This window comes from Streptopelia decaocto (genome assembly GCF_964273445.1).
Source record: "Streptopelia decaocto genome assembly, chromosome: 4".
In the NCBI taxonomy this organism is placed as follows: domain Eukaryota; kingdom Metazoa; phylum Chordata; class Aves; order Columbiformes; family Columbidae; genus Streptopelia; species Streptopelia decaocto.
The window spans coordinates 18972278-19000258 of NC_138658.1; the positions used below are offsets into that span (position 1 = coordinate 18972278).

Below are 27981 nucleotides of genomic sequence, written 5' to 3' on the forward strand. Positions count from 1 at the left end.
GATTGTTTTATCTCAGTATTTAAAAGACCACAGTAAATAGCAATGTAAGGTAGTAACAGTGCTTAAGCCACATTTTAATTAAAAACAGCTGAATTGCCCACACAGGTAATACCCAGAAATCTTTCTGTAGGCAACACTTGACTGGAAAAGAGGGCACTCTGAGTTTACTACTTGTTTTATGGCAGACAGTTGTTCAGAAACTGAGGAACAACTCCTTGGGTTTTCTTTGAGTACTTCCGTAAGCCTGGCTTTGTTAGTTCAAAAGACTTTCAGCTGCACACAATTTAAAGATGATACAATACCCACTGCATACTGCTACTCAATAATGAAGACAAGAGAAGTAATCTCAAAACATTTGTTTCCCCATCAGGTCTATGTTAGTAGCCCAATAATGAGAGAAATATGAATTACAAACCCAAAACATATCTTTGTAAAGTCATTTAGGAGTTGTTCTTACAACCAGCAATTATGATAACCTTAAGCAGTAACAATTTTTGTCCAGCTCTCTTCCTAGTCATCCAATGTTCTGCAGTTCTGTCAACACTTGAGGCCAGCTGACACAGGAAAAGGCAAGTTATAATTAACATAATCCCTTAGGATACGGGATTCCTCTCTTAAATTCATGTGATACTATCTACACACATAAATAAGTAAACAGCTATGGTATCCTGATAGTATGATGATGGGAATACTAGATGTGTGTAGGTATCTGTATCCCATACTGCAATGCAAATATAACAAAAAAAAAAAAAGGAGTTGGCTGGGCTAAGGGCATCAGAAAGAGTGATACAAAGGTCATTTGTTATTTATCTAAGGGTTTGCTCACAAACAATCTAGTTACAGTGACTTAAGAAACTGTTGACACAATAATCCACTACTTAAAACACTCTCTATTCATCAACAATCAAAAGTAAAAAACAACTAACTGAAATCTCCTGCAGTTGTGAGCCCTGCAGAAACCAGAGAGTGTTCTACCAGCAAAGTGAAGCTATCTTCTCCATCGTACACGAGAGTGTCTAAATGCTTATGACATGCTCTACTTCTTGTGTTCTGCAGCAAAACAGTTCTCTGTTGCAGGGCTTTTCAGTGTGTGTTTGGGGTTTGTACTTCCTCCCTTCAAAAAAACGGGGGTGTTTTTCCACATTAAATAAACCATTACGGAAATCAAGTGACTTGCCCTCTTTTTTCAAACTAGTATGTTAATACATTGGTAAATGACAGAGCATTTACCTTTGGCACACATTCGTGCTCATACAAACCTACTACCATGTCAACGTAAAAACAATATTAAAGTATACTTTCCATTTGTGAATGTCAAGGCGTTAACTGTACAATTACCTATAACATCATACACTGTACTGCTGTGCATCGCCTCCGAGGACTACTTTAAATAGTTGAGCTACACATTGTAAAGACAAAAATAAAATCACAGTTGGTAAAACTTCCATGGAGAACGGAAGGCTTGGCATGGTATTTGTGTTTTTGAGCAGTGTAACTTTGCTCATGTTTCCTTTGGGGGTGTACCACACTTAAACACAGCCCATAACCACTGGAGCGCTCTGTTGTCAGAAGTGGCAGATTTAACAAAACCAAGAGGCCAAACCGTGCCCGGTTCTGAACACGCCACAAGGTGCCAGACTTCGGGTCAACGGCCCTGCCCGGAGAGCTCCGATGAGCGCCTTTCCCGCCTCCGCCGGCCGTGCCTGCCCGGCCCCTCCGCCCCTGGCGGGGTCGGGGAGGGGCGGGATGTCGCTCCTGCCGCCCCGCCGGAGGCGCCCGCAGGGAGGGGCGGCCACGTGCGGCCCGCCGGCGGCGCCCCCACTTCCGTGTTTACACTCCGCTTCCCTCCAATTCCGTGCGCGGCCCGTCAGCGCCGCGGGAGCCGCCACTCCGGCGCCCGCCGCGCGCCCATTGGCGGCCGCCGCGCCCCGCCCCGCCCCACCGCCCCGCGGCCGCCAACGGCGGTGGTCCCCATTGGCGCGCGGCGGCCGCCACGCCTCCTCCGCGCTCGGGGGACCCCGGGGAAACGCGCCGCTTCCGCTACGCAGCGCGCGTGGGGGAGGGGGCACCGCCCCCCGCGCCGCACACGTGGGCCGCGGCCCCCGCCCGCGGGCGCCTCCTCCCGCCGCGCCGCCAACGCAGAGTTTAAAAGGGCACCGGGGAGGGGGGGCGAGGAGGGGGAGAAGCACACGGGTGCGCAGCGCCCGGGAAGGCCGGGTCGTGGCCCTGCGCCCGGTAGCGGCACTCGGCCGGCCCGCTCAGACAGCGTGGCGGCAGCGGGAGGAGGGGAGGGCCGGGGGAGGTGGGCGGACGGACAACAATCTCGCACACTTCCTGGTTCTCGCCCCGACCGCGCAAACCCCGCAAAACTCCGCCGCCCGCCCCACCACAACTTCCGCCGCGGCGGTGGCCGTAGCGGGGCCGCCCGCGCCGGGGGCAGGTGCCGCGCACCGGCGGTCGCACGCCGTGCCGTCGGCTACCAAGGTGATCACTTCCTGATTGCCCTCCATTGCTTCCCCGCCCGCCAGAGCGCGGCGTGAGCCGCGGGTCCCCTCCGTCCCTTCCTCCCCGTTCCGGCGCTGCCGCCGGCCCGACACCCCGGACGGCCGCGCGGTGCGGGCGCGCGGGGCAGCTTACCGGCCCGGATGAGGAGGTCGAGCTGGTTCGTGGGCCCCTCATGCAGGGACGTCGCCATGTTTACGCCGCCGGAGCGGCTTCACATTGACCGGCGGGCGGGCGCGCGCCGAGCGCGCGCTCGCGGGAAGAGCGGCGGCGAGGGCGGCGGGGCGCGCTCCCGCGGCGCGAGGCGGCGGGCAGGGCGGGCGGCGCGGGCACCGCCACGGCGCGGCGGCGGCGGCGGGAGCGCTTCCTGCGGGGCGGCGCGGCGCACGCGATCCTTCCGCCGCCGGCCTCAGACAGGAAGTGCCGCGCCGGCACTCGCCGCCGCCGCAGCGCGGGGCCGCCCGCGGGCGGGGGAAGCCGCCGGGGCGCAGGTAGGTCGGGGCGCGGGCGGCGCCTCCCAGCCCCGCTGCCTCGGGGCGCTGCCGGCGGCGGGCGGGCTCCTCGCAAGGACGCGCGCAGATCCGAACGCAGCCCCGAGCACGGACCGCTGTCTTTCCCTCGTCTCCCTGCGGCCGCTTGCCGCTTCTTCACCGCTGCAGCCAGGCAGCCTGTGTGCCGATAAAGCCCATTCTCAGTTCGGAGTTTCTCTCCGGATAAGCCCAACAGTCCGCACCACAAACACGCGAACGAGGTTTCTCCTTGGGAAATCCCTGCGCTCCCTGCAAAACACTGCCAGAAAACTCCAGCCTTCTGCAGCACCGTGCACCTGTCTCCCGGCAGTAACGGAGCTGACTCCAAGGGAACCTTAGATGCCTTTTCCAGGTAGCCAGAAGCCACATCCTTCAGCAAGTCTAGCCTCTGAGCAAACCTTTGCAGGGGGAAAACTGTTGCATCATTTTCTTAATTTAACAACAAGCAAAAAACCCACACAAACAAACCCCACTTTTTAGGGTTGCGTTCTCTCCATTTGAAGAACAACCTGCTTTAGCAATGCCTTTCCTGCCAGGCCTCCGCTGAGCTGCAGCTGGACAGAAGCAATACTCGTGCAAACACCCCTGAGCTTCCCGGCGCTGTGCGCTCTCAGGCCAAAACTTCAGAGCTGTGTGCGAAGAGCCGCTACGCCAACAAAAGCAAAGCATATCCCACAAGGAGCTGTGGCACAGGATCTCCTTCATTAACACCACACACCTGACCAGCCCTACACGGCTAAGCCGTTATTAAGAAACAACCACTCATTGCCCAAAGCAACTTGCCGGTGTGCAGCAGCTTCACGGCCCCGTTAGAAAAAAGTGAAGGGCACCAGCTGCATCCATCTGACAACAAGGAATCTTTCCCTTTCCAGTTTTAGTAGTCCTAGGATCTAGATTATGAGCACGAATTCAGAAGCATTTCTTCCCACCACAGAAACCACAAAATAATATCCAACATAAATCACCTCCAACTGGTAAATTCAGTACCTCAGACTTTTGACAGATCAGGTTCCTACTACAACTCTCAAGGCTTTTTAGGAATATAATTTAATGACCATATTTACATACACACACAAAAAAAATGCTGGCGTTTTGTAGACTTCACTCATCTATTCCTGGCTGCAAGGCATTGAATTTGTTCATCATCTCATCAGATAACGAACAAGCCCTGCAAGTGAGATGATTGGTTTCAACATTCAAGCCACGGTATCTAAAGGTAGGTCTGTGCTAAAGTTTTGCCAGCCGAGCTCTTTCCAGCCAGGAGCATGGACAAAAAAGGCACTCTCTAGCCAACCGTGACAGCAACAAGCGCTCATGCAGACACGGCTCTGCCAACAGCAGAGTGCTCCTGCCAGCTCACATTATTCAGAGAAGTGGAACAGCCCTGTTAACAAGAATTCCTTTCCTCAGCGTATTTCCACTAGGGGACTCTGCTGCATTCTCCAGCAGACATTTTTCTAGCAGAGAGGGGCCCAAGGACAAGTAAAGGCCTTTTAAGTAGGCACACAGTTAAATGTGCAGTAAAACTTCATAGCCCTTCATTAAAACATCCTCAAACTGAAGCAGAAACCCCATGTGGTATAGCTTGGGGAGAACAGTGCTGTAGATTCAGCTTACATACTGAGTACTGAAGTAACTATGTACTCATGGCACTTTGTCCTGTGTACCTACTGTTGTTAAAAATAATAATTTACCCATATTTCTCTTGAAGCAGTTAGGTTCACAGCACTAAAATACAATTAAAAATATTTTGTCAGTTTAGATCCAGATCAAAAGTGCCCCAAGACACTAAATTACTTTGAAAACCCAGTCCTGTGTCTATAAGAGTTCACACTTATATACTTAGGAAAAGATGCATTCATAGTTTGCTGCCTTACTATTTGGTATGCAATTCAGCAAGGATTATTTACTGACTGCAACTTCCAGTCACAAAGTGAAGTGTTTGACTTATATCCAAGTCGATCTGTCTACGCCGTATGGGTAGAACGAAGTTTTGCCTAAGATATGTGGACCTGAATAAGCACATTCAAGTAATCCGCATGTGTAATTTTGACAAACACCATGTGTCTGAAATGAATAATTAAAAAAAAAAAAGTAAAAAAGGCAAGCACTTGGTTTAATACCAGTTTTCTAAGTGACATTTATTTACTACTGCAAGCACAGACTTAGCACAGTGTTTGCCAATTCACACAAAATGGACTGGAACAGCTGCACACATTATTCTGATTCTTCACTCTCTCTGATCTCTTTGATAGGGAGAGTATCACTGGATGCCCAAGGGATTCCAGTCAGCTGGAAAACATCCAAGCCTGTGCACTGTCAAGATTAAGATGCAAACAACTACAATAAATCTATAAAATTACCATTAAAACCTGTGCCAAACTTACTTATACAAGTATATTATAAAAGCAAAACATTGTCTTCAAGGAGGAATATGGTTTTCTCCAAAAGTTCTGCAGTTCTGTTTTTTAAGCTACCCAATTTCCAGTATTTTGTGCTCGACACTACTTGTCATGCTAATAAAATCTTACTATTTCATGACAAAAAAAGACAGTAAATATGGGAAAAACTTAAACATGCACTTATCTTTTCAAGCTCTTTTAAAGACTCCCTTCTAGGCAGAAGGCTAACAAAGAGGGCTACAAAATCTACTCAAAGAGTGGTGGGTGGCCCAATGAGGCAAGAAATATCTACCGTAATGTAACAGGACCACATGAAATTGCAGATTAACTGGCATGAACAAAGTAGAAAAAAAATATATAGAAACAGATTCCTGAACAGCATCGTTCTTTGTCAGACAGAAATACATTTATTAGCCTATTATTTTTTTAATTACTGTTAGAGTGTACAGAAACTAAGTTTTATTGTAATTTTTTTTTTTACCAGAAGCTCAGATGTCAAGGCGGCCAGGTAGACTTACATGCCCATCACATGTTAAATCTATCAACTCCCAGGAAAAAAAAAAGTCAACATGTTCTAATATGCAGGAAAGGTACCATTTGAAACTATACTTATGACACACATGGATGTACTAAGTGGTCTTAAGTAATTTGAGGACAGTAACAAACAAGTGCATTTTTAGCTCACAGCACCTCCATCCCTGTGCACTTCAGTGTCTCTGGCAGACAACACAGTTGGGCAACAGGAACACCCAAGTGAATTGTACCTCCCTACTTGAACAAACACAGGAGTAAAATATCAATCAACTCATGCTTTCTTTGTTAAGGGATATGAACAATGTTGTTTACATTCAAGGAAAAAAGCTTTACTTCTTCTTTGCAATGTACACCAGATAAACTTCGTAGTGATTATTCTGGAAAAGTGAAAGACAACTCAAGAGAAAAAACTGGATGTGAATAATTGCATACAAGACAGCTAATGTATAAATTAAAAATATGAAAGAGGGAAAGGTGTCAGATTTGCAGAAGTGGATGGGAGTGGAATTATCAATTACCTTAAGCACTTCCTTGAACAGTCCTCAATACAGCATTCAGTGGCTAGAGAGGAACTGTCAGTCTCCTCTCCCATAGTTGCCTATGCAAAGTTTCCTTTCCCACAATTCTGACAAATATGTTTAAAACATTCTCTGGTAATAGACTGCAAGTTCTCTTGGAAAACTGTTCACAAGCTTTGTTACTTGAAATGCTAAATGTACAACGTTCCAATGGCACCTTTTTCCTTCACTGCCCATCACTGACAGCAAACTGTGAACCAGAAAGAAGAAAAAAAGGAAAAGGCGTATTTAATTAGCTTTAGCCACATAGGATTCCAGTTGTATCCTAGTGCAACAAAGCTACCCTGGGAAAAGGCACTTATCATAAAGCACATAAGCATCATCATTACCATCCACAGTGGATTCCAAAGTAGAAGACTGCAAAACTAACAGCAACATAACCTCAAAGCATCCCCGGAGGAAGCAGGGAAATACTGAGGAAAGGCATCAGTGACCATGCTAAGATTATCTTCTTGACTATGCCATATGGAAGTCTAATAATACCAAAGCCACGAGTTTGTCACAATCTACACCTTTAAGCAGACTTAGGATCCTGGTGTCCATTACTATTCATATGGCAATTAGTAATTCCACATAGAAAAGCAAAGTATTTGATACTACCTTTGACAAACAGAAAAGGAGTTATTCAAAATAACAAGTGTCTAAATTCTAGCATTATTACTTCTGAATGCAAAATAAGAAAAACTTGGCTGTCTTGAGGAGAAATACTGATATATGCACTTCCCTGCCTTACAGTGAAATTCTTTTATTTCAAGGCAGCCTAGCAGATTATTAGAAATCAGGTATTTGCATAGCACATTACATGATTTTACACATGAACTATGCCACTGTTGAGCAATTTCTCTGTTCAACACCTAACATTTACAATTTCTTAAGACTTTTCTGCTAACAACAAATGTCTATTCTATAAACTCAGGGAATCTTTGAGGATAACATTTATAAACACATATGGCTTTATTGTGATGCTAGTATTTGTTGTCAACTACAACCTCCCTTAATATGCAGATCACCTTTACAGATTATTGCTTTCAAGTCTGTCACTATAATTTTGAACAACAAAGACCACTAACTCTTGTGTGCTCATACCATGATGTTTTGGGCAAGTCATATTGCACTCTAATTTCAGGACACAAACCACAAAAATTTTCAGCTTAATTAGTAAAATGCTGTGGCTGAGTCTTCATAGTAACATTCTACAATTTTTCACTCCCAGTTGGAACTGGAGTTGGGAGTTCAGAGTGTGCATCTGTACATCTGAAGTCCAACCCATAATGCCCATACTAGCAGGCCATTCAACTAGTCCCACATCAACTTCAGAAAACAAAAATTATCCCTGAAAGGTGTAGCCACATTAGACTATTACAAAATACTTAGCCTTGCAGTGTTCTTTCAGTATGGAGCACTGAACGCAACAAGGCAGAAACCTGAAATCTAGAAAGAACTGGACACCACAACCAGGCTGTTGCTGTTATGTAAAAATATTATCAGCCATTGAGCAGCTGCACAGCTCTTTTCATTAATTTCTCAGAAAAGGAAACACCAGCAAAGATGACATAAAATTCAGCCACAACTTAAATTGTGTTTCGGAATTAAGAATGTTACTGAGAACAGATGCATATGCCTTTGGCACAACTGCTCCAAGTGCTATGCAACAGCACACGCAACCAGAGGGGGATCATTTTGTTTTGCTGTCATCAATATTTAACCAGCAAAAATGCAATGGATTTCTTGGCAGAGTGAGAACTCACACTGATATAGCAGCAGCAGGGTGTCAAAAATAAAATTATCTCACATTCAAAGGATAAATTCTTAACCCATGAATGTGTTACAGACATCTAATTCTTCCACTAGAGCAAGTACTGCATGCAAGTTTTACCTTGCTTTTATCTAGCTAATGGGCTCCACCTTAGCTCTTTGATGAAGACAGTACCAAGTTAAGCTGAGAGTTTCATCAAGTTTTTAGAATGCCCAAACTCTTGTTTGTAGTCAGCACAGTCTTCTAAAGCAAACTGCTCTCCACTTCAAAAATTCTCATCAAGCCGCCATCGTAAGGAAAAGAAGTTCAATGAACAGGACATGTCAGCGCTACTAAAACATACACCAGATGTCCATGTTAACTCATTTTATGTAAGAGGCAGTTTAATCAGAGTGACAGAATGAATGTTAACGTTGTTCTGTTTATCCCTTACATACATTGCCATAATCAAAGGTAAGATTCTAACCAGATCTAATACTGAGTTCTTAGTATACAATAGTTAACAACTGATGAAAACTTATCTCAGATAAGCACAAGAGTTCACAGGCTCGAATTCACATAAAAGAAGTCAGAAGGAAGCAGTTTTAATCATAATGGGAAAAGAGGGAAAAAAGCAGAAAGAAGAAAAGATAATAACTAAAGACTTTACGTAGCTACACAAAGATCGTTCCCACAGTGATAACAATATAAGTAGTAACCTGAAATTTACTATGTAAAAGAAGATTCACCTAAAAATGCATATTTTATTCATGCATTTGTTTAAATTAGAGGAGAAGTTAAGCCTAAACTCATTGTTTATTCAACCTCCTCCCTCCTTAAGGATGGCTATCAATTTATATGGCAGTTTCAACTGAACTTCCTGGTGGAAAAAAAAGAATTAAGAGATTATAGACAAACATACCATCATTGTTGTCTTTGTAGCTCAACATTTTTCCATCAGATCATAATCCTGGAGGGGCTCATTTTCAGATCCCCATTTTTTCATGCCAATCTTCTACCCCCCTGTGGCATAACATTTAGAATTAAAACAGGCTTTCAACTTGCACCACAGGGAGGATTTCTGATGGAATATCAAATAAAAAATTGTGATAGTTCACAAGTCAAATGGTATCTTAACTTCTCAAAAGCAGTAGTTTTGTTTCCTCTTTAATCTTACAGTTGTGAGGAAAAAAAATGCCAAACCTGTACTTGATGCTTTGATGATTAATAAAAAAATAAGGAAGGGGTGGGAAATACTGTTAATATGAGAAGTTAGATTGACTGAATCAATTAAATCAGGGTCTCCATTGGCAGAATGATTTTGGCGTACTTCTCATAGGGCTGAAGCTTTACTTTTGCAGCAATATTTGCTTAATAGCTGCCTACTGTTCAACAAGATTTGTAAACAACAAGTAACATTGGTTTTGCTAATTCATCATTAGTGAGGTAACACAGAAGAAAAGTAGTACCAGTGCAGGCATGAGGTGAGTACGGAGTTCAGAAAGTACTAACCAATTTTAATGACAACGTTGCAGATAACTTAGCATTTTTAAAACAGCATTATCCTACTTAAATATTCATCTAATGACTTATTTGACTAAGAGGCTAGGCTTCATCCATGTATAAGATCTGCAGATCATGACTGTGGTACCATCAGCACTGCACATATGGTAAATCCAAAAATTAGATTACCCCATTAATACACATACACATCTACTTTACGCATAGGTCCTATGTCATGACAGACAAACAGACCTATAGTAACTGTTAATTGGAGACTGACTGTTGCTTTAAAGACAGCAGCTTCTGCTGTTATGTAAACTATAATACAAAGGTTTTGCTGAATAAATCCTAAAATTGAAGGGCTAATTACTTTAAGGATAGATAAGGACGCCAACAAAATGTGGATATTATAAAAAAAAAAAATTGTTAAGAAGGATGTATTGTTTAGGATACACTTTCACTGCTGCAGTAACCAAAATTTTCAGACTGTAACTCAGTCCCAAATAGTCTAAAGGTACCGCTTCTAAGAACAATACCATACACATTGGAATAGAAATTGAAACACTATGTCAATCTAAAGCTCATACTTTCCTTCTCAGACATTTTAAAAGGCACGCAGTACTTCCACTGAGAATGTCATATGTCACCCGAAAAGATCAAAATGCTTACATTTTGGGTTTCCTAGAAAACTCCTTTATCAAGATTTTTTTCTATTCCAAGCAGACAGGCAGTTTTTCCTGGCAAGGGACAAAAAACTCTAGCTTGAATCATTGAGTCTTTCTGGTTTGTTAAAAGACTCTTGGGTCTTACTTTTACAGTTAATGGATTAATTTTATAGTTAAAGAATTAATTGTAATTAATGATCCTTGATTAACGAATCAAGATAGATTAGCGGGAAACAGATCGTAAGGAGTCAGACAGGCAAAAAACCCAAATACCACTAGAATTGACTAAAAATTCATCAATATTTATAGATATAGTTATTTATAACGATTCTATGTCCTATGTTCTTCGAATAGCGGTTTCATAAATGTGAGAAGTTTAATACAAAACATTATGTGTCCTGATTCTGCCCTTGGATCAGCACTGACAGTCCTTGCAGACCACACAGCCTCAAAACCAGTCACAGAATACCAAACCACAAATGGAACGACTCCATGCACAGCATAGACCATCTCTTTAGTGTCCTAATTAAATTTTACCACATCAGTTTCCCCAGTACATTTATCACAAAGTATCCTTAATTCTGAAGGTTAAAATAATGCTACAGTTTACTAAATTATGCAACTTGAAATTAACTGCAAAGTAGCTTGGGGCTCTTGGAATATATATGTTGTAACACTGAAAAGCACATAATTCAGCAGTCACTGGAATTGCCAATGGACCATCACAAGAAAAAAAAAAAAGAAATCAGGCCCACGGCCAACAGTAGAGATACTGACAACCGGGCATAGATTATATTATGTGGGTAGGTATCATTTCAAATACCACCAAGGCTTCTTTAAGGTGGGTTTTTTGTATTTACCATGCTGTCTGTATAGTCTAGAACTACAAAAGGTAATAAGTCTAGTCATTCTTGATGCAACTACTATACATTTATCAGATAATGTGAATTTTTTGGTAGCAATTCTGACATTTATGAAGTAGAATCAGATACTAATTTAACAACAATTCATTTTTCTTCCAAGATGCACAGAACTCAAACTGTTGCACCTATTTAAATTAGGATCATTAGCATAACATGTATGTGCTTCATAAAATCAGCATCTTAAAATGCTCTTTAAATAAACATTTTTATACATTCTTTACTTGTTTCTGCTTTAGTCTGCTTTCTCATTAGCACGGCACCTTTTATCACCTCTCCAATACCAAATTGCTCCCTACCCACAGCCCAGGATCTCTTCCCTTCCACTACAAAAATAAAATATAAAAAACGCACTCAGATTCATGCTCCTGCAACTCACTGCTAATAATGGCACATAACAAAAAGAATGTTTCTTGGGGCTTTCGTACTTTCTCTCCACCCATTTCACCTCCCTGCATAAGCAATGAATTTGGGAAGACTTGGCAGTGCCAAAACCTGTCAGTCAAAATACGTGCCCCACAGGCCTGCCTCAGAACAGGCCAAGCCAAGCACTTCTTCCACCCACACTAGATACAAGTTCTGTGCAGAACCGTTACTTGCTGTCATGCATATTTCCACCACAAAAACTGCACCGGATTAATGGCGCATATACTATAAAAATAGTAATGAAAAGTTGGAGTATGAGAAAGGCTGTGCAGAGGGAGATTACCTCTCTCCCCAAAGACCATTTGGAATCACAAACGATAATAATCATTAGTAGCTTTAAAAATTCTCATTAGATTTTTGTTTCTCCTGTATGCTACTGTAAATTGGCTTTTTAGCACACTTTAATTTTAATATCAAAACTATTAAAACAAGGTTTTAAATATTTGAACTGATTTTAATAGTTTATTATGTTGTTACACTACATTTTTAAGGACATATTAAAGTGAAAGTTATTGTGAAATTAAAAAAACACATGCAAAACCCCCACCAAACTATCTGCAGACAAGACACATATCTTAACTCACCAAAGTATTATGTAAATTGTCCTACAGATTTTAAGACTGTACTATCAGATATCAAGACTTGGAAGTTACTACATGATTGACTGTTTGAGCTGTAGCTTAAAAAAAAATTCCACAGAAGAGCTACAGGTTTTAAATTGTAATTTCCACCAGTTTATTATGGTCATAAAATGATACTTAAAAACAGAGTTCATTTGCAGTAGCTCTTTATCCCAAAATAACTGTTCTGTTAGCCATTAATCTACCAAAATCTTACAAGAAACAGCATACTTAATGTTTAAAAACCAACACTTCTGAAAACAAAAGGCTTCAAAGTGTAAGCTCTTAAAGTTTTTCAAACCAAGTTTAATTTACAAATCTCAGCTTCCTGGGAAGAACATCCTCACTTCTCACCTTAACCTTAACAGTTTTATTACCATAGTCAAAAATTTAAAAGAAAAATACACATTCCATATATTTTCTTTACCTGAATTTGCTGAACTTTTAACTAGCTTATTTAATTCTAAGCATATTTGAGTAAACTGCAATTGCAAGTATTCTCACAAAACCCGAACCATTAGTTCACATACATCTTACAAAGTTGATGCATGTGATTTTTGATGCAGTGCTACAGGAGATTAACATCCAGATTCAGAAACATGTATAAGCAATTGCATACACTGTTTAGGGATAAATCTGAACGTAAATCTACCTAATCTGATGGGAATGCAAATGTATTTCCTGAGCCGAAAAGTTAAGAGAGAGGAGTCTGTCAGCTTCGTTTTGCTTGCCTGACATAATGAAGTCAAACTCTAAATTAGGCAGCCCAAGGATAAAAACATAAGCTACCCATGCTCTAGTTGAGCGGCCTCACCAGTTCAGTATCCAGTGCCAAACAGGACCCATCCTCCCTTTGGTTGCAGCTCCAGGTATTTCCCCACCCCAGCACTCAGCAGGCCCTTGGCTCAGCCATGTCAGCACACTAATCCAGCAGAAAGTTAATCCAACAAAAATACAGAACAGTTGAGGGTTTCCCTGCTATTTTTTCTTGCAAAATTAGCATACTGAAATGGCAAAAAAAAGTTCAACAAGTATACGTAGTAGCACAAGAAAGCAAGCAGGAGGGACAACAGCAACTACAGCACAGCAGCAGCCTGGCGGTCAGATGTCGTTCAGCTCCCATAGGAGCACAACTTTTGTTTCTTCCAACAGTTTAAAGAGACTTGGGCCCCTCTCACAAAGTTCAAAGCTCCTGATGGCATTCATTGGAGAGAGGTGTACAGGAAGATACACGCTTATCTCTGAATAGGTCAGCTGCTTTAACACCGAAGCTCTACTCCTTTCTTCATTCGTAACTTGTTATTTTACCATATAGCTGAGTTAATTTCAATCTGTCAGACACTTTGCTCATAAAAGGACAGTCCAACTCCATTCCCCCCAGACACAAGGTCCTGCCGCTAAACCAGCAATAAAACTGCTCTTGGACCCAAAGGGCAGCATAGCAAGGGACAGAGCTCCCAGGAAGGGGGAAGATTTGGAAAACAGTAAACAGAGAAACACACTCCATATTGTCTGCTGCCCTGCAGTTAGTTGGCTCAGACACATTGTAAAACTAAATTCTAACCAGCTTCCTGGCTTAGCTGATTTTTAAAAACTCCAAGTGTAGTTGTCTTGTTAACCCCCTGCAGAAGCAGATAACAAAGACATTAATGAAGATCTGCCTACTCTTGAGAACACATGGCGTTACAGCACAGCACCCTAAACCTAAGGAGACATTTTTACCTGCCAAGCCTCAACTCTGTCATGCCTCAACTCCCTCACCACTGAAGACTAAGTAAGACTAAGTTTAGAGAAAAGAGATGTGAACCCAGGTCAGGATCTCCATCCTGTGGGTAAATACAAAGTCACGTTCCTCACAGACTTCCAAAAGTAAAATCTTTCCAAAGGAAAATCTCATGGAAAAACAAAAAATAAAGTAAGTCTACCTGTTTCCACAGTTTCAGTCTCAATTTCTTGTTCCTCTGCTACATCTTGCATCAGGTAAGTCTCGTCATCATAAACCAGGACCTGAGCAGCGTAACCCTGTTCTAGTCTGGCACTAGGAACTGGCTCCACAATCACTGCGGGGAATTCAGACACTGGCTCATTTTCCTACAGAAAGAAAAAAAAAAAATCACTCTAAACAGTGCACTGTTGAACTCTACATCAATATTTTCCTCTTATGTTCTTACATATTTTATGGAATAATGATGATAATTTTAAAGACTTTCAAGGGAACTTTGTTCTAAAGCAAGAGATTAAAAACAATAAAGGTAGCTTATCATCCACCTGAGTGACCTTCCCGAATCTCAAGGACATTTTCCTGATTTCAAGCACTTAAAATTTAAAGCATCAGACAGCTTTAAGATATTGGGAAAACAGCAAGATTTCTAATTATGACATTCAGCTGTGGGAGGTGTTTCTTCTCCCTCTGCTCCATGAAATGTAATCAAGTCTTCGTGTGTGTACTGCAACATACCTATATGTGACCTGTATCTTATGAAGATTCATGTTTTGGATTAAGTATCTAAGTCATCACAAAAGAGCTGGCTACTTCAAAGCCCATACGCCTATCTCTACTTATTTAAGGATCAAAACGTCTGTAACATATTTAATCTGTTAAGAAGTGGAACACTGCCAGTTTCAATTTACTACAAGCTACAAGATAGTAGAATGTTATTATTTGTTGATAAGAATGCAAAATATTAGCAAATACATTGCATTGGCTAACTTTGAAAACCGTCCTTGTATTGTTCTGCTCATTTTGTTCTACACCTCAAGACACAACGGAGATCTTTGCTTTAAAGAGATGCTTAGTATAGAATTTAATTTTGTAAACCCAGCCTACAGTTGTACTGCAAACTTCAAAACTCACTGCTTCTACTTCTCTGTGATAGTAAAATCTTCTAATAGAAGATATTTGAAAAATGGGCTGCTCTCTTTCTTCTTACACAAAAATCTCTAGTCCATTTCAGTTGCTTTCACAGCAATTTCACAGTGAATTTTTCTTTCAAATGGTGATAAAAGGCGTAAAGTTTGTTAGTAAATAAACGCTATTTATTTTTCTAACCTCTTGATTTTTTATGCCATTGCTGTCGAACTCCAGGCCAGGGCCTCCAGTGTCAATCACTGCTGATGTCATGGTGCATCCCCTGAAGAGCTTTGAGAGCTGTTATCTATGCCGAAGACAGTAATGTTGACAGCCTGAGGTTATCAAAGGCTTAAATTCACAATCCACTTCTGTTAAACAGCTAGGCAGAGGTGGCTGAAACACAAAATAATTTTAAGTTATTCGCATAGTTTACATTCAAAAGTCTTCCAACGCTTATGAAAGCTATTGCATGCTACACACCCCTACAGCAAAAGACAGCATCAGTGAACGCAACAGATGTGACAGAATATGCTGACCTTGGTAAAGTTAACACTGAATACTGCCATACAACACAAGTTTCACACTAATTTTTAATACTAAAATAAAACAATTTCAGGTTGGTTCTTTACAATTTGTTAATTTTCACACAATTTTAAAAACAAATAATTTCCTTATGTATTTTCTGTCATCCAAAATCATTAATTTTTCATTGAGTGAAACATCAACTAACTTTCTGAGACATACATAGGTTTAAGTTAGTACAGCTTTTCTAAAGTCACTGTTTTCTTATTAAATTAGAAGGGGTTTTTTAAATTACATTTTCTTCTTTGTTCTATTACTTTCATAGTAATTTCACAAAGCTATAGTTTTATAAAATTTCATAACTAGTGTCATAAAGCTTTCAAAGACACTGCCTTTTTAAAGCAATGCACATGTAATACACATCTCACAAATACACACCTGATTTCTAACCTACTGTCCTCTTTGAAACAAAAAGTATTGTAGCAGTTCCTTTTTTTTTTTTTGCTAGAGAATAAATTCTTATGAGTCAAACATATAGTAGTTCCACATCATAATGCCTTAAACTAGGTATGCCATGGACTCATTGAACTTGTAAAGATATATAACCTCCATCTTCGTGAATTTCTTTAAAACTAGATTAACAGCAGAGCTTTGTTTCCAAACAACTGCTATTTATTTATTCTGAATAAATATTATTACTCACATCCTGTCTTTGGAAGAGACAAATAATCTGTGTTCATAAACCTTAGGCTGTGAGGAGCAGTTTACTACTTCAAGATGCAAACTAAGAAGTTTTACTTCTTAGTTGTACAACAGAAAGCACATATTCCACGTGAGACCTAAGAACCCAATCTGATATCAATTACCCTTGCAAGTAACTCCACTGAGATCAATCCTTTGTAACAGAACACAGAATTTAGCCCAACATTTTTAATAAAATCCATCCATTTAGTAAGCCAGCACAGAGGTCTGCAAGAAAACAGGATCTTCCAACACATACTGAAGAAAAAACTTTACAGTTACTCCAGTGGGTAAACTCAGTAAGCCTGCTTTTCAATAGCAAGCAGTCAGCTTAAACTAAATTAATACTGCGCATACAAGGAAGAGCTAAGTCAGATTCATGCAGAGCAACTGGGTCTCCTATAGACATGGAAATCTCTATATGCATAATAGCTTAGGTATACTAGTAAAAATTAAAATTACTGTTCTCCCTAACTGGATATCAACTAAGCAATAAAGTCAACAACAACAAAAAATGCTATGCAAAAGCTCTTTAAAAAGTATAATATATCAAGGTATTACGGATCCTTCAGCATGCCATAAAAATATGCTCAGAAATACATCACTTATGTTGCCATATCAACTTAGCATAAAAAAGTCAGCAGCCAAACCCTGAATGGCAGGTTACTACAAAAACACACCAAACAAAAATAAATAAATAAATAAACAATCAAATAAACCAACCTGGCACAACAGAATAAGATATTAATATTTTTTACCCTTACACACAAAAAGTAGAATCAATTCCAATAGCAGCCTTCTAGGCAACTAATCCTCATGATATAAAGCTGAAGAATATGAGATCATCTTAAATCACTGTCATAGTAGTGGCAGAATAAGCACAATATACATCCCAAAAGAAAGGAAAAAAAAAAATGCAATTTAGAAAAAAAACTTAATGCTTGTTGCTTACACAGGCACTCGACATGAAAAGGCATGACACGTACCTAAAACCATTTCATTTGTAATAGCACAAAAAAAAAAATACACGACGGAACACAGCAATACTTTATTTTCCACTGCTTCATTTGTAAAGCTGGCATAATTTTTTGATTACCAATATTTTCCTGGATAAATAATAAAGCAAAGACCTCCACTGCTCACCAAACAAGATTCAAGCTGGAAAGCAGTTAACAAGCATCCTTGGAGCCATACACACCTGTCACCCTCTAGGCTTTTAGCACAAAAAGCCTACTCCTTACCTGCCTATCAACTACCATATTACTTCAAAAGTCTTTTTGAATTTAAAAATACATAACGTAGAAAAGCAGCAGTTTATGAATACAACAAAATAATCCATCAGAAAGGGAGTGGGGGGGGAAGAAAAATCACTTTTACTGGAAACAGACTTTTTCCTTTTCTACAGTTTTCCATCTATATCCATGTTAGTTGGATACTGCCAAGCAACCATGACCCAAAAGAGAAGTCCAAATAACGGAAACTGTATCCAAGTTTGGAAGCACAGCCTCCAACCATTTTCAAACATCAGCATTATTCCTGCAACTCAGACTTATATCTATGTAAGAACATACAGCGCTTCATGTAGTACCTTTGCATAGCTTAAGAATGTCACAAAGCTAATTTAGCTCTCATGCAGTACATTAATGCAAATAAACAATCATATACTAGACCAGGTGTACTCTATGTTCATATTTTATGTACTACAACCCCACAGAGGTGGCAAAACAGCTGCCAAAATGTAGCAACTGAAAACACTTAATACTGTGTACTAGATCAGATTATGTCAAAAAAACTATTTCTTCATCTCCTAGGTTACAAGAAGCTTAGATGACTTTTGCGCTGATTTATCTCTATATGAATTACCAATTACCTACACAAGTGAAGACAGGGCAATGCTCAAATATAAATTATAATCCTCATTTTCCAGTTCCTGCAGTAATTCATAGTAAGTAAGAACTGTACAAGGGAAAACACACAGAAGAATGAGTAAGATGCTAAATCTTAGCATTCATCAAAAGGACGCTATCTTTGAACTGATGGCACGGAACAGTCTAGGCAAGGAATAAATGAAAGACTCAGAGTCTTTATATAACAGGATTTTAACTTCATACCAAGAGTCTTGATATTCAGCAACCTCTTCAAAAACCTGACAGAGTGGGGAAAAAAGGCAAACCCGCTGGCCAGCCAGTGAGAACTTAAAAAAGAGTTTCAGTTCATTCTGGTTTAGAAGTTTTAAGTTAAAACAAACACACAAACACACCCAAGCGTATATAAGACTCCAGCAGACGCACGCTTCCAAATGAAGCAGCCAAGTGTTTGCAGTCTTCCCATTCTCCAAGCAGCTTGTCCTCATGGAAGCCTTTTCACTCCTCCTCCTTCAAATTTCAGTAGAATACTGAATCAGTTCCCCACCCCCTCCCTAGCAAGTCACAACCAATCTGACTTCTGTAAAAGGAAGAGACTGCCCAGCCACGTGCAGAAATCAGTTCCAAAATTCACATTTCCCAAGGCTGAGACAAAAAGGCCAAAAGACAATTCGATTCTTAAAGGAAGAGAGAATTCAGGTTTGTAAGAAACCAGGTTATCCTCAGTGGTACAATTAGCCAGCTTAGAAGCAAGTTCAACATATGACCATTTTTGAATTACAGAACAACATGAAGCCTTAAGAAAAAAGAAAAGAAAGAAAAGCCCGCACGCACACACACAAAAAACCCACTACAAAATTAATTCCCCTCTGACACGTGCATACAACAAAGCAAGATATGAAATTACATCGGAGCAGAAAAAAAAAAAAATCTAATCTTTCCAAAAGAGATGACTGAGTCATTTTGTTACAGATCTGACATCCACTCCTGTTCTTCCTGCTCACGGAAAATGCAGAGAGAAACTAGTTCTGAAACATATGGAATGTCCCTTATTATAGGGAAAACAGCTTTGCTGCGTCATCCATTAGTTTTATACCTATCTCATGAGAAAATAAAAATAAGTCTAGGTGCTCCTACCCTCAAAAAAAACAAAACTACAAGTCTGAATACTGAAGCCACATTCTTTGCCTCAACAGCAAGAAGTGTCTGTTTATTGCTACAAAAGACACAACAAAGATTCAAGTTTTTGATACAGTTTTCACTGGTCAAGAAGACCAATTACAGCATGTAGGCATTCAGAGGCTACAGGGCTCTTGTCATAAAGGCTGCAAAATACCACACAGTCTATTCATGTATTTAATATTATCTTTATATGGCCTACATGTATACAAGTGTCTGCCTATAAGAAATCCAAACCGTCCTTTTACATTTTCAGCAGTGACCGGAGAGGGATAAACCCACTGCAAAGCAGAGCTGTGATGAATGCATAGTAGTCACACAAAAACCAGAATCTTAAATCTATCCCCTGTGTATAACTGCCTATCGAATTTATAGAGAAGCAAACATGCAGCTCAACAGAATTAAAAATAATTATTGAAGAAACAGTGTCAAAAGGATGGCAGAGCGTCACCTCTACTAGGCCAGACTCAAAGTGAAGTTACTTAGGACTGGCTTCAAAACAAAATACTAAACATAAATCTGTAGATGGTTTTAGTACACTTTTATTTAAATTATAAAACAAACAAACAAACAAAATCAATGCTTGAAAAAAAAAATATGTAGACACTCATCCCCACACACGAAAACAAGACAAACATGCAGAAGATGGGGCAGCAGTGACAAGAGGCAGCTGCTCCCACAGCACTCAGAAGAAACCTAAGAGTACTCGGAACAATGTCCCTCTTTTATTCAGCTGGCATCCCAAATCCTGAGGAGAGATTTACGCGGATGCCTACACAGATGCAACCACAAGAGTGGGACTGCAGCCAGCAGTAGCATCACACAGAACTTTTTTCAAAAAGGCCTTTCTTTGGTTTAATCAAAAAAAAAAAAAAAGCTAAGGAAGTCAGCTTGAAAATTAAATTAGTTATACGTACAGAAACGCACAGGCCAAAGTCACTGAGGAATCCCAGTGACTCTAACAAGGCTTCCTAAGGGTAGAAAGGTGGTCTTGCATAGGCAGCACCTCAATTATACCAGTGAATGTCACTGTCACTCTGATACATGTAAACTGCTCATAGCACACCCTAGAAAATAAAATTTTTATGCCAACTGAAACTTCCTTTTAAAGACATCTTCCCAGCTACTTTTTACCGCGCTGGCTAACTGTTTCACACTGGTATTTGCAGAAGAAATGGCGAATTAACTTTTTTCTTTTTGAAACTCAGAATGAGTCTAAATCTGAAAAACCAAGTTACTGCAAAAGCTGACAGAAAAACAAAAAAACCTTGTAAATAGCTAAAGAATCAGGGGTACACTCAAGATGATAGAGAGCAAATCTTTGCATCCACAACATCAGGGGGACAAAACAGAAAATCCATGCAGTTTATAGTACCTTATAAATTACATGAATCCCTAAAAATTGTAGAAAAGGAAAACAAGATCAGGAATTGTCAAAATAATTATTCCTGGCCACATCATACTTCAGTAGTTTACATACAACAAGACAATAATTCTATTGCTGAATACACAGAAACTATCACACTGTATCAAATTAATGACGTACCAAATCCAGTATGAAACTAGTAACTCCTTCCATACATATTTAATTTTGTAATCTGACCATCCAGAGTTTGCTCTGAAACTCTGAAATAGCTAAAGCTGATGAGCCCGAAAACATAATAGTTTCTAATAACTGAAAAACTATTAACATTCTGCAAAAAGCTTTGTGGCTCCTGCAGGCTTCTCCTGGACATTCCCGTATTTCATCATACTAACAGGCTCTCTTCCCACTGCTCTCTATTTAAAGATCCCCTGAAGCCTTCTCTTTCCTCTGACAGAAGTCTCATACCCGTACCCCTGCTTTGCATCAGCACTCTTCTTTCCAGTGTGTCAATTGTTGGTCCTTAACATCCACTTCCACTCCCCCACAAGCCACAGTAGAGCGCAATTATTCATCGTTTTACATAATAAAAGAGTAAATACAGACTAAATAACATAGTGAGGATGCACATTCAAAACAAAACACAAACGAAAGCTGTGTAATTCATTTTATAGGATATTCTTAGAGGTCAAAAGAGTAAATTGTAATATTTAAGTTAGACAGCTTTATGGAGGAAAACCCCTGAATAGCTTACACAACTATTAAACACAAAGATGCAGCTACAGTCCACAGGACCTTCTGAACCAGATATTACTGAATCATGAGAGACAGAAAGAGGATGCCATACAAAGTAACTATGCTGTTCCCAGAAGCCTTCCAAAGCAACTGATCCTGTCCACTATCAGAGATTAAGTGAGGGGAAAGGGAGGAACTACTTTTGTGTCATTTCAAAGTTCTAGCACAAAACATGCAAACATGCTATTTCTAATTTGGGGGTTTTTTTTAGGCCACAGAGACATCTGAATTGCTTTCAAATTTTATCATTAGAGCATCGTTTTTACGAGTCTTGAGAATAATGCTTATACCCGGATATCCCTGGGGTCAACTTTATTTCACCGTGTTTGTCTTGACTAACTAGGAAGCTCTCAAAGTCTGATGCACACCCACTAATCAAAGTGCCAAAAAGCTTTATGATTAAATTGCAAAGGTAAACAATTATCAGCACACTCAGAAGGAAGGCAGCTTCAAAGCCTGACAGAGATGAACTCAGCAGATGGGGAAATCTTATCACAGATGGACTGTTTTTATACTGTCAGTTGGTAAGCTTTAGCAGTCTTTGCTAAAGAAGCTAAATGGTTAAAAAAAGTCGCAAGGAACATGACAGTGACTAGCCGTAAATGGAGGGAACATGCAGAATGAAGAACTGAATTATTTAAGTGAGAAAAAGAAAATCCATGAGAGAACACATCCAAAAAGGCAACAACAGATAAACACAAACACCAGAGCTAACCCAGTACAACATTCTACAGGCACGGTGAAGTGCAATCAAAAATTTGCCAGACTTAAGCTGTTTAGCAAGGGTGCAGCCAGAGCAAGGCGCAGGGCGCTTTAGGGGCGGAGGGGAGGCTGCAGGCCGGCGGGGCTGCCCCACGCATGACAGCCGGTGACCAGCGCGCCGGGCTGCCATGTTCTCCCGACGCCCTGTGTAAACAAGGCGCTGCCCCCGCGGCGCTGCCCGGCCCGGGAGGGGCTGTGGGGCCCGGCCCGCCAGGCCGCGGCCGCCTCGGGGCCGTGTTTACCCTGACAGCCGCCGGGAACCGCCCGCCGCCCCCAACGCCCGCTCGGCCGGCGGGCGGCAGCGCGGTGCGGGGAGCGGGGGCAGCGGGACGGCCCAACGGCCGCTCCGAGCCCCGCGCGAAACCGAAAGTGCAGCTGGGGAGGGGGGGCCGGGGGTGCCGCCAGAGCAACACCCGGCCCAGCGCCCCGCGACCGTCACACACTCCCCGGCGGCCGCCTCCGGGCCGGGCGGGTCCCGCGCCCCCTCGCAGCGCGGCCGCCCGCTCAGCCCCTCTCTATCTCCCTCCCTCCCTCGCAGGGCCGCCTGTCAGCTCCCGTCCCGCCCGCCGCGGCGGCAGGAGCCGGCGCCGCGCCCTTACCGTGCCCGTGCGCCCCGGAGGCCGCGTCCGTCGCCCGCCCGGGTCGGCAGCAGGCGGCGGTGGGCGCCGCCCGGGCAGAGCCAGGGCCGCCCCGCGGCGGGAGGGGCGGGCGCAGCGGCGCAACCTGCCCGGCCCGGCCCCCCCCGCGCCGCCGCCGCCGCCGCCGCCTCTGCACATGCTCGCGCCTCCCGGCGCGCGGGGGCGCTGCGGGCATGCGCGGCCAACCCGCGCCTGCGCACGGGCCCGGCGGAGGCTCCGCGGGAGCGGCGGTGGGAGCGGCCCGGCTGACGGGGTTCCCGGGGCTCCCGCTGCCGGGGGTGCCGGGCTCTGTGCCCAGCGCTGAAGCGAATCAGCCCCTGGCAGACGGGGCCTCGGTGGCGCTCAGCGTCAGGAAAGGGCGAACAGCTACCTCCTTCCAAAAAACCTCTCCCGCCGTTTGCGCACAGCCCCAGAGGGGTGATTGTTTCCTGCAATTAATTTTGGTACGTAAGAGAGTGAGCTGTCCCTGTGCCTGTGGAGCTGCGGAGCCACAGGCGGACAGAACTGGCTGAAACGTCACCTCAAAGTTTTATTCAGCCGCAGCCGCCTCCTGTAGAGGTTTTGAAATCGGCCAAATTCTTAATGCAGCGTTTGTTATCCCCTTGTCAATATGAGATATATCGTTGTCAGAGTCTGCTCATAAAAAAGGATGTATCGAGTACATAGAGAGGTTTAGGACAGAACTAGTCTCTTCTACAAATACCGGGCTTTAACCACTACACCTGTCCTTTGAACGTCCAGTAATAGGCAGAAGAGCTTTAGCTGGGCAGGAGGCATTACATTTTCATTACAGACCAAAAAAAAAACCGCATTGCAAAGCCCCTCGCTCAAAAGAAACTCCGGACTGAAGGTTTTCTGCTCAAAGTGCTTTGGGCCCCTTGTGCCTGCCCATGGAACGAGTCTGACACTTGGCTCCTGTTCAGCTGGAGCACACAGGCAGGACCCAGACACGTGCCCGAAAGCCCCTCTCTGCTACACCTCCGTTTCCATCTGAGCATCCACGTCTGCTGCTCCCCTGGCACTCCCGTTCGTCTCCTCCTCCACCACGTCTGATTTCCAAGACTCAGTTTCTGCCTTCAATGTATTCCCACCCACAACTCCACAGCTCTGGCTCCTGCTCCTTGTACATCTGAACTGGACATTTCTTTCCTCTGCATCTTTGGGGCATCAGCTTCCTTTCCTAAGGAAATGAAATCTTTTGGGCATCTTTAGGCCCTAGAATCTGACTGGCTTTTATACGTTACGTACAAATTGCAGTTTTCCAGGATATTATAATATGGGCAGTCATTTGCCCGAGGAATGCCACACACATCTCCCTGACAATCACCAAAAATATCAGGCCTGTGCCCTGGAGCATGGAAACACTGGAGACTCTTTCCTTCCAAAAACATGTCAGGCAATATTAATAATAGATGGTGCTACCAGCAGCCTTTTTCTGTAAGTGGCCACTACTGAGATGTAAACTTAAACTTAGCAGTCACTTTGTAATAAAGCAGACATCATAGCAAAATTGAGGTCTTACCACACACTAAGCTGCCAGACATTTAATAAGGCATACACTTGGATGTCATTAATTACAGAATTTTCTACTAGTTTACACTAAGCAATATCAAATTTCAGTTGCCTGTCTGCTCTTTGAAAGGTGAGAGTGATTTTTTTTGATCTTTCATATATCTTTAAAAGGAAGTACCGAACTACCTGGGAAAAAATATAATTTATTAACAATATAGCTGACGTCCACATTGCTGCTAGAAATTATAGAATAGTGTTCAGTGTTTGCATATTAGAAAATGTAATTATTTTAATGTTTTAACATACAGGAATGCAAATTGTATAGGAAAGGTGTAAAGTTAAGATCTCACAGACAGTGGATGATGGGAGTTCACATTTTACAGGCCTCGGACTTTGAGATAGCAGTTGACAATATAAAATAAATGAAGACTACCTATAACAAAGAAAAGAACAAATAAAGAAAAGGGTAGGATATTGGGAGGAAAAGATTAAAGGGTTCCTGGTAGAAATTGCTGTGTTTTAGACTGGAAATAAGCCTGGCTGGGTGGGAGTTTTACACCTTGATACCAGTTCCTTTGCAGCCTGGCAGACCTAAGTGCTGTCAACTTCATCTTTAATGCTTAATTAGTCCTGCCTTGAACTGCTCACTCTTTCCTTTTTTTTTTTTTTCCTTATTATTATTTCCATGGGCCCAAGTTAAAATTCAGAAAAAGAAGACGACTTCTTGCCATGATACTCTTCATGGAGAAGAAGAGCAGACAGCTTATTGCAAAATATAGGCCCGTTGTCAGCTCAACAAAAGCCATATAAACCAAAGCTGCCTTGGACATCTTGGTAGCTCCTGCATGGAGCCACTGGACATGAGGTCACACGGCCACCACTTACAGGTGCTCTGGAGAGAGACTTTAAGTAGTCCCTTCTGTAATGCTGACGCTTGTTCTCTTGCCACCTGGCCTATGCAGTCCCCTGTTTATTCAGTTTTTCTCCACAATCTGTTTGGATGCCACAGGACAAAAGTTTCTGCCTCCCCTAATCCAGTTTGTTTATGTACCTGCCACTTCTCGCTTTTGCTTCTGTGCAGCCATTTCCAGGGAGGTTCAGCAGCACCTCTCTGGAGGGGCCATGCCAAGTGCCATCTGAATGCAGAGGCCTGTGCTTCTCTGCACAGAAAAACAGCACTGGCTTCCAATAATCACAATGGCATCTTAATTTCTTCCTCTGCTGCTGCTGCTTTTCGTTTGTTTTTTGTTTTGTAATTGTTGTGGTGTTTGTTTGTTTTTTAATGAAACTAGATTAATTCTTCCTATAGAAAACTGTATTTCTCTTAGGAACAGCTCTTTTTGATTTACCTTAAGCTAGTGGGAAAACTGTGCTGAAAAATATTAAACTTCAAAATGACGGAGGGATTTGGATCAAAAAAAACAAAAATGAAAGAAGAAGAAAAGGGAAAAAGAAAAAAGATATAAGGAAAAAATAAATAAATAAATAAAAAGAATGGAAGAATGGTGGCCCTTTTCAGCCACTCAAGAGGTAGACCTGCAGTCAATTCAAAACTGCTCTTGCTGGGATATTGCTGTGCAATAGCACGGGGTCAGCAGTTCAACAGATGCTTCTCTGCCCCTTTTGCATATAGAAAGCTGCAGTCCACATTGCTTTTTAACGGTTGGCCCTCAAAAAGACTGTAGCCTATCTAATTCTATATGCTGAGCTTACTGCCTTTGGTGTTCACATGAAAGGGAAAAGTTACACTGATTCAGACCCAGAAGAAATGGCCAAGAAATGACCCAGAAGAAATAAGGGAGTTGGGGTCCCATGACCTTTCTGTCAGTCCGTCCATTCTGTAAATCATTATTAATGAAGTAGCAGGGACTCTACAGGTGTAAATAGTTTTTATTTTCCTTCCTAGGAAAGACTTGCAGAACGTATGGACTATTTGGTGAAAACTCCAGAGATAGAGTAATGATAAAAACTATTGTTAATTTCTAAAATAAAATGTCAATATTTTTGTTTTATTTGTGGGTTTATTTTCTCTTTTACATGAACTCTCAATAGAGTACATGTTGTGCTTATAAGGTCATTAAAAAAAAAATCCCATTTTTGCTGTGCCTTATTCCAACAACACTAAATTAAGACACATTTTAGCCTGAGGAAACAAGCTTTATTGAGACATAGTTATCTGTGTGTCTATCCATCTCTCTGTCATTTCTTTCCCTTTGGCATTATTTGCCAATTTCAGCTCAATTTTATAAAAGCGAAGAGATCTCAAAGATAAGTTCCTACAAGTTTCGAGAATGCAAGTATCGGAGCAGGGGAGACCTACACCCATGTGTATCCCCACCAGAAAGCAGCTATTTTTTATGCTGACTCACAGCAGACAGTCTATATATTGACATGCATATAGCTGTGTACCATATACAGCTATGCTATTTCTTAACTGTCTTGCTTTCTCCTCCTGAAAAAAAAAAAAAAAAAAACCAACCAACCAAACAAACAAAAAAACCCACCATATTTGAGGTGTTTGGAGATATAGTGGGAAACTGGTGGCACTATGGGACTAGAAGACATGAGGGAGGCCTGATGGCACAATAACAAAAAAATCACATGGACCACAGAGGCTACAGCTGGGATTACAGAGATCAGGATGACAAGGGAACTTCCATATAGACCACAAATCCATGCTAAACCCAGCATTACAGTAGAGCTTGCTTTGTATATAGCTATGGGAAATGTGAAGCTGTGGGACATCCATTAAAAGCACTTACAAGGCATCCTCATGGAAGCCCTGCTTTGTCTCAGATACATACTGTGTTACCATTTAATTGTAAACCAATAAACCCATCATTTTCAAGGAAATTCTAAGCGGAAAGTTATCCAAACCAGAGACACGAAAGGTAAAAAAGTATCTCAGTGAAGCAGAGGAGGATGGCACCCTTGCTCTCAACCCCTGCCACTGCAAGGTGTTGGTCAAATAACCAGTCGATCCTAGAAAGCAGATGATTACTCAGGGGCAGGCATCCCAGCTCCCACAGCCCTCCTGACCCCAGACAGGTGCTCAGGTTAACTCGGCACACACAGGCAACACTCACCAGCTTTTGGGGTAATTTTTGTGGGGATACGGGACCTAATTTGAGGTCTATAGATCTGATGCCCATATTTCTATTGCCAAGCATAAATACCAGATAAATAAAGGTTACATCTGTGAAGAATTCCAGATCTGACAGCTTTAAGGCAAAGTTTCAGACTTCTTGTTGCCTCCAAAAACAGGGTTTCTGTGCTAGGAAGACACACACCTAGTGTCAGTTTACCTCAAACTTACTTAAACTTCCTATCTACCCCTT

The 27981-nt window shown here is 42.0% G+C and overlaps 1 protein-coding gene across 4 annotated transcripts in view; it reads right to left on the minus strand.

The window, feature by feature from the left end:
* Window positions 1-23233, minus strand: part of ELF2 (E74 like ETS transcription factor 2) — a 38117-nt gene extending 14884 nt beyond the window's left edge. The window contains exons 1-3 of one of the 4 annotated variants that reach the window (XM_082051413.1): window positions 23093-23233; window positions 15465-15659; window positions 14341-14506 (exon numbers count right to left, since the gene is read on the minus strand). In XM_082051413.1, the coding sequence (XP_081907539.1) occupies window positions 14341-14506; window positions 15465-15536 (238 nt within the window). In that variant the 5' untranslated portion in view covers window positions 15537-15659; window positions 23093-23233. Of the gene's footprint in view, window positions 1-2637; window positions 2813-9203; window positions 9224-14340; window positions 14507-15464; window positions 15660-23092 lie in introns of those variants that run through there. The other 3 variants (XM_082051416.1, XM_082051415.1, XM_082051414.1) reach the window with 3 other exon arrangements.
* Between the last annotated feature and the right edge of the window lie 4748 nt (window positions 23234-27981).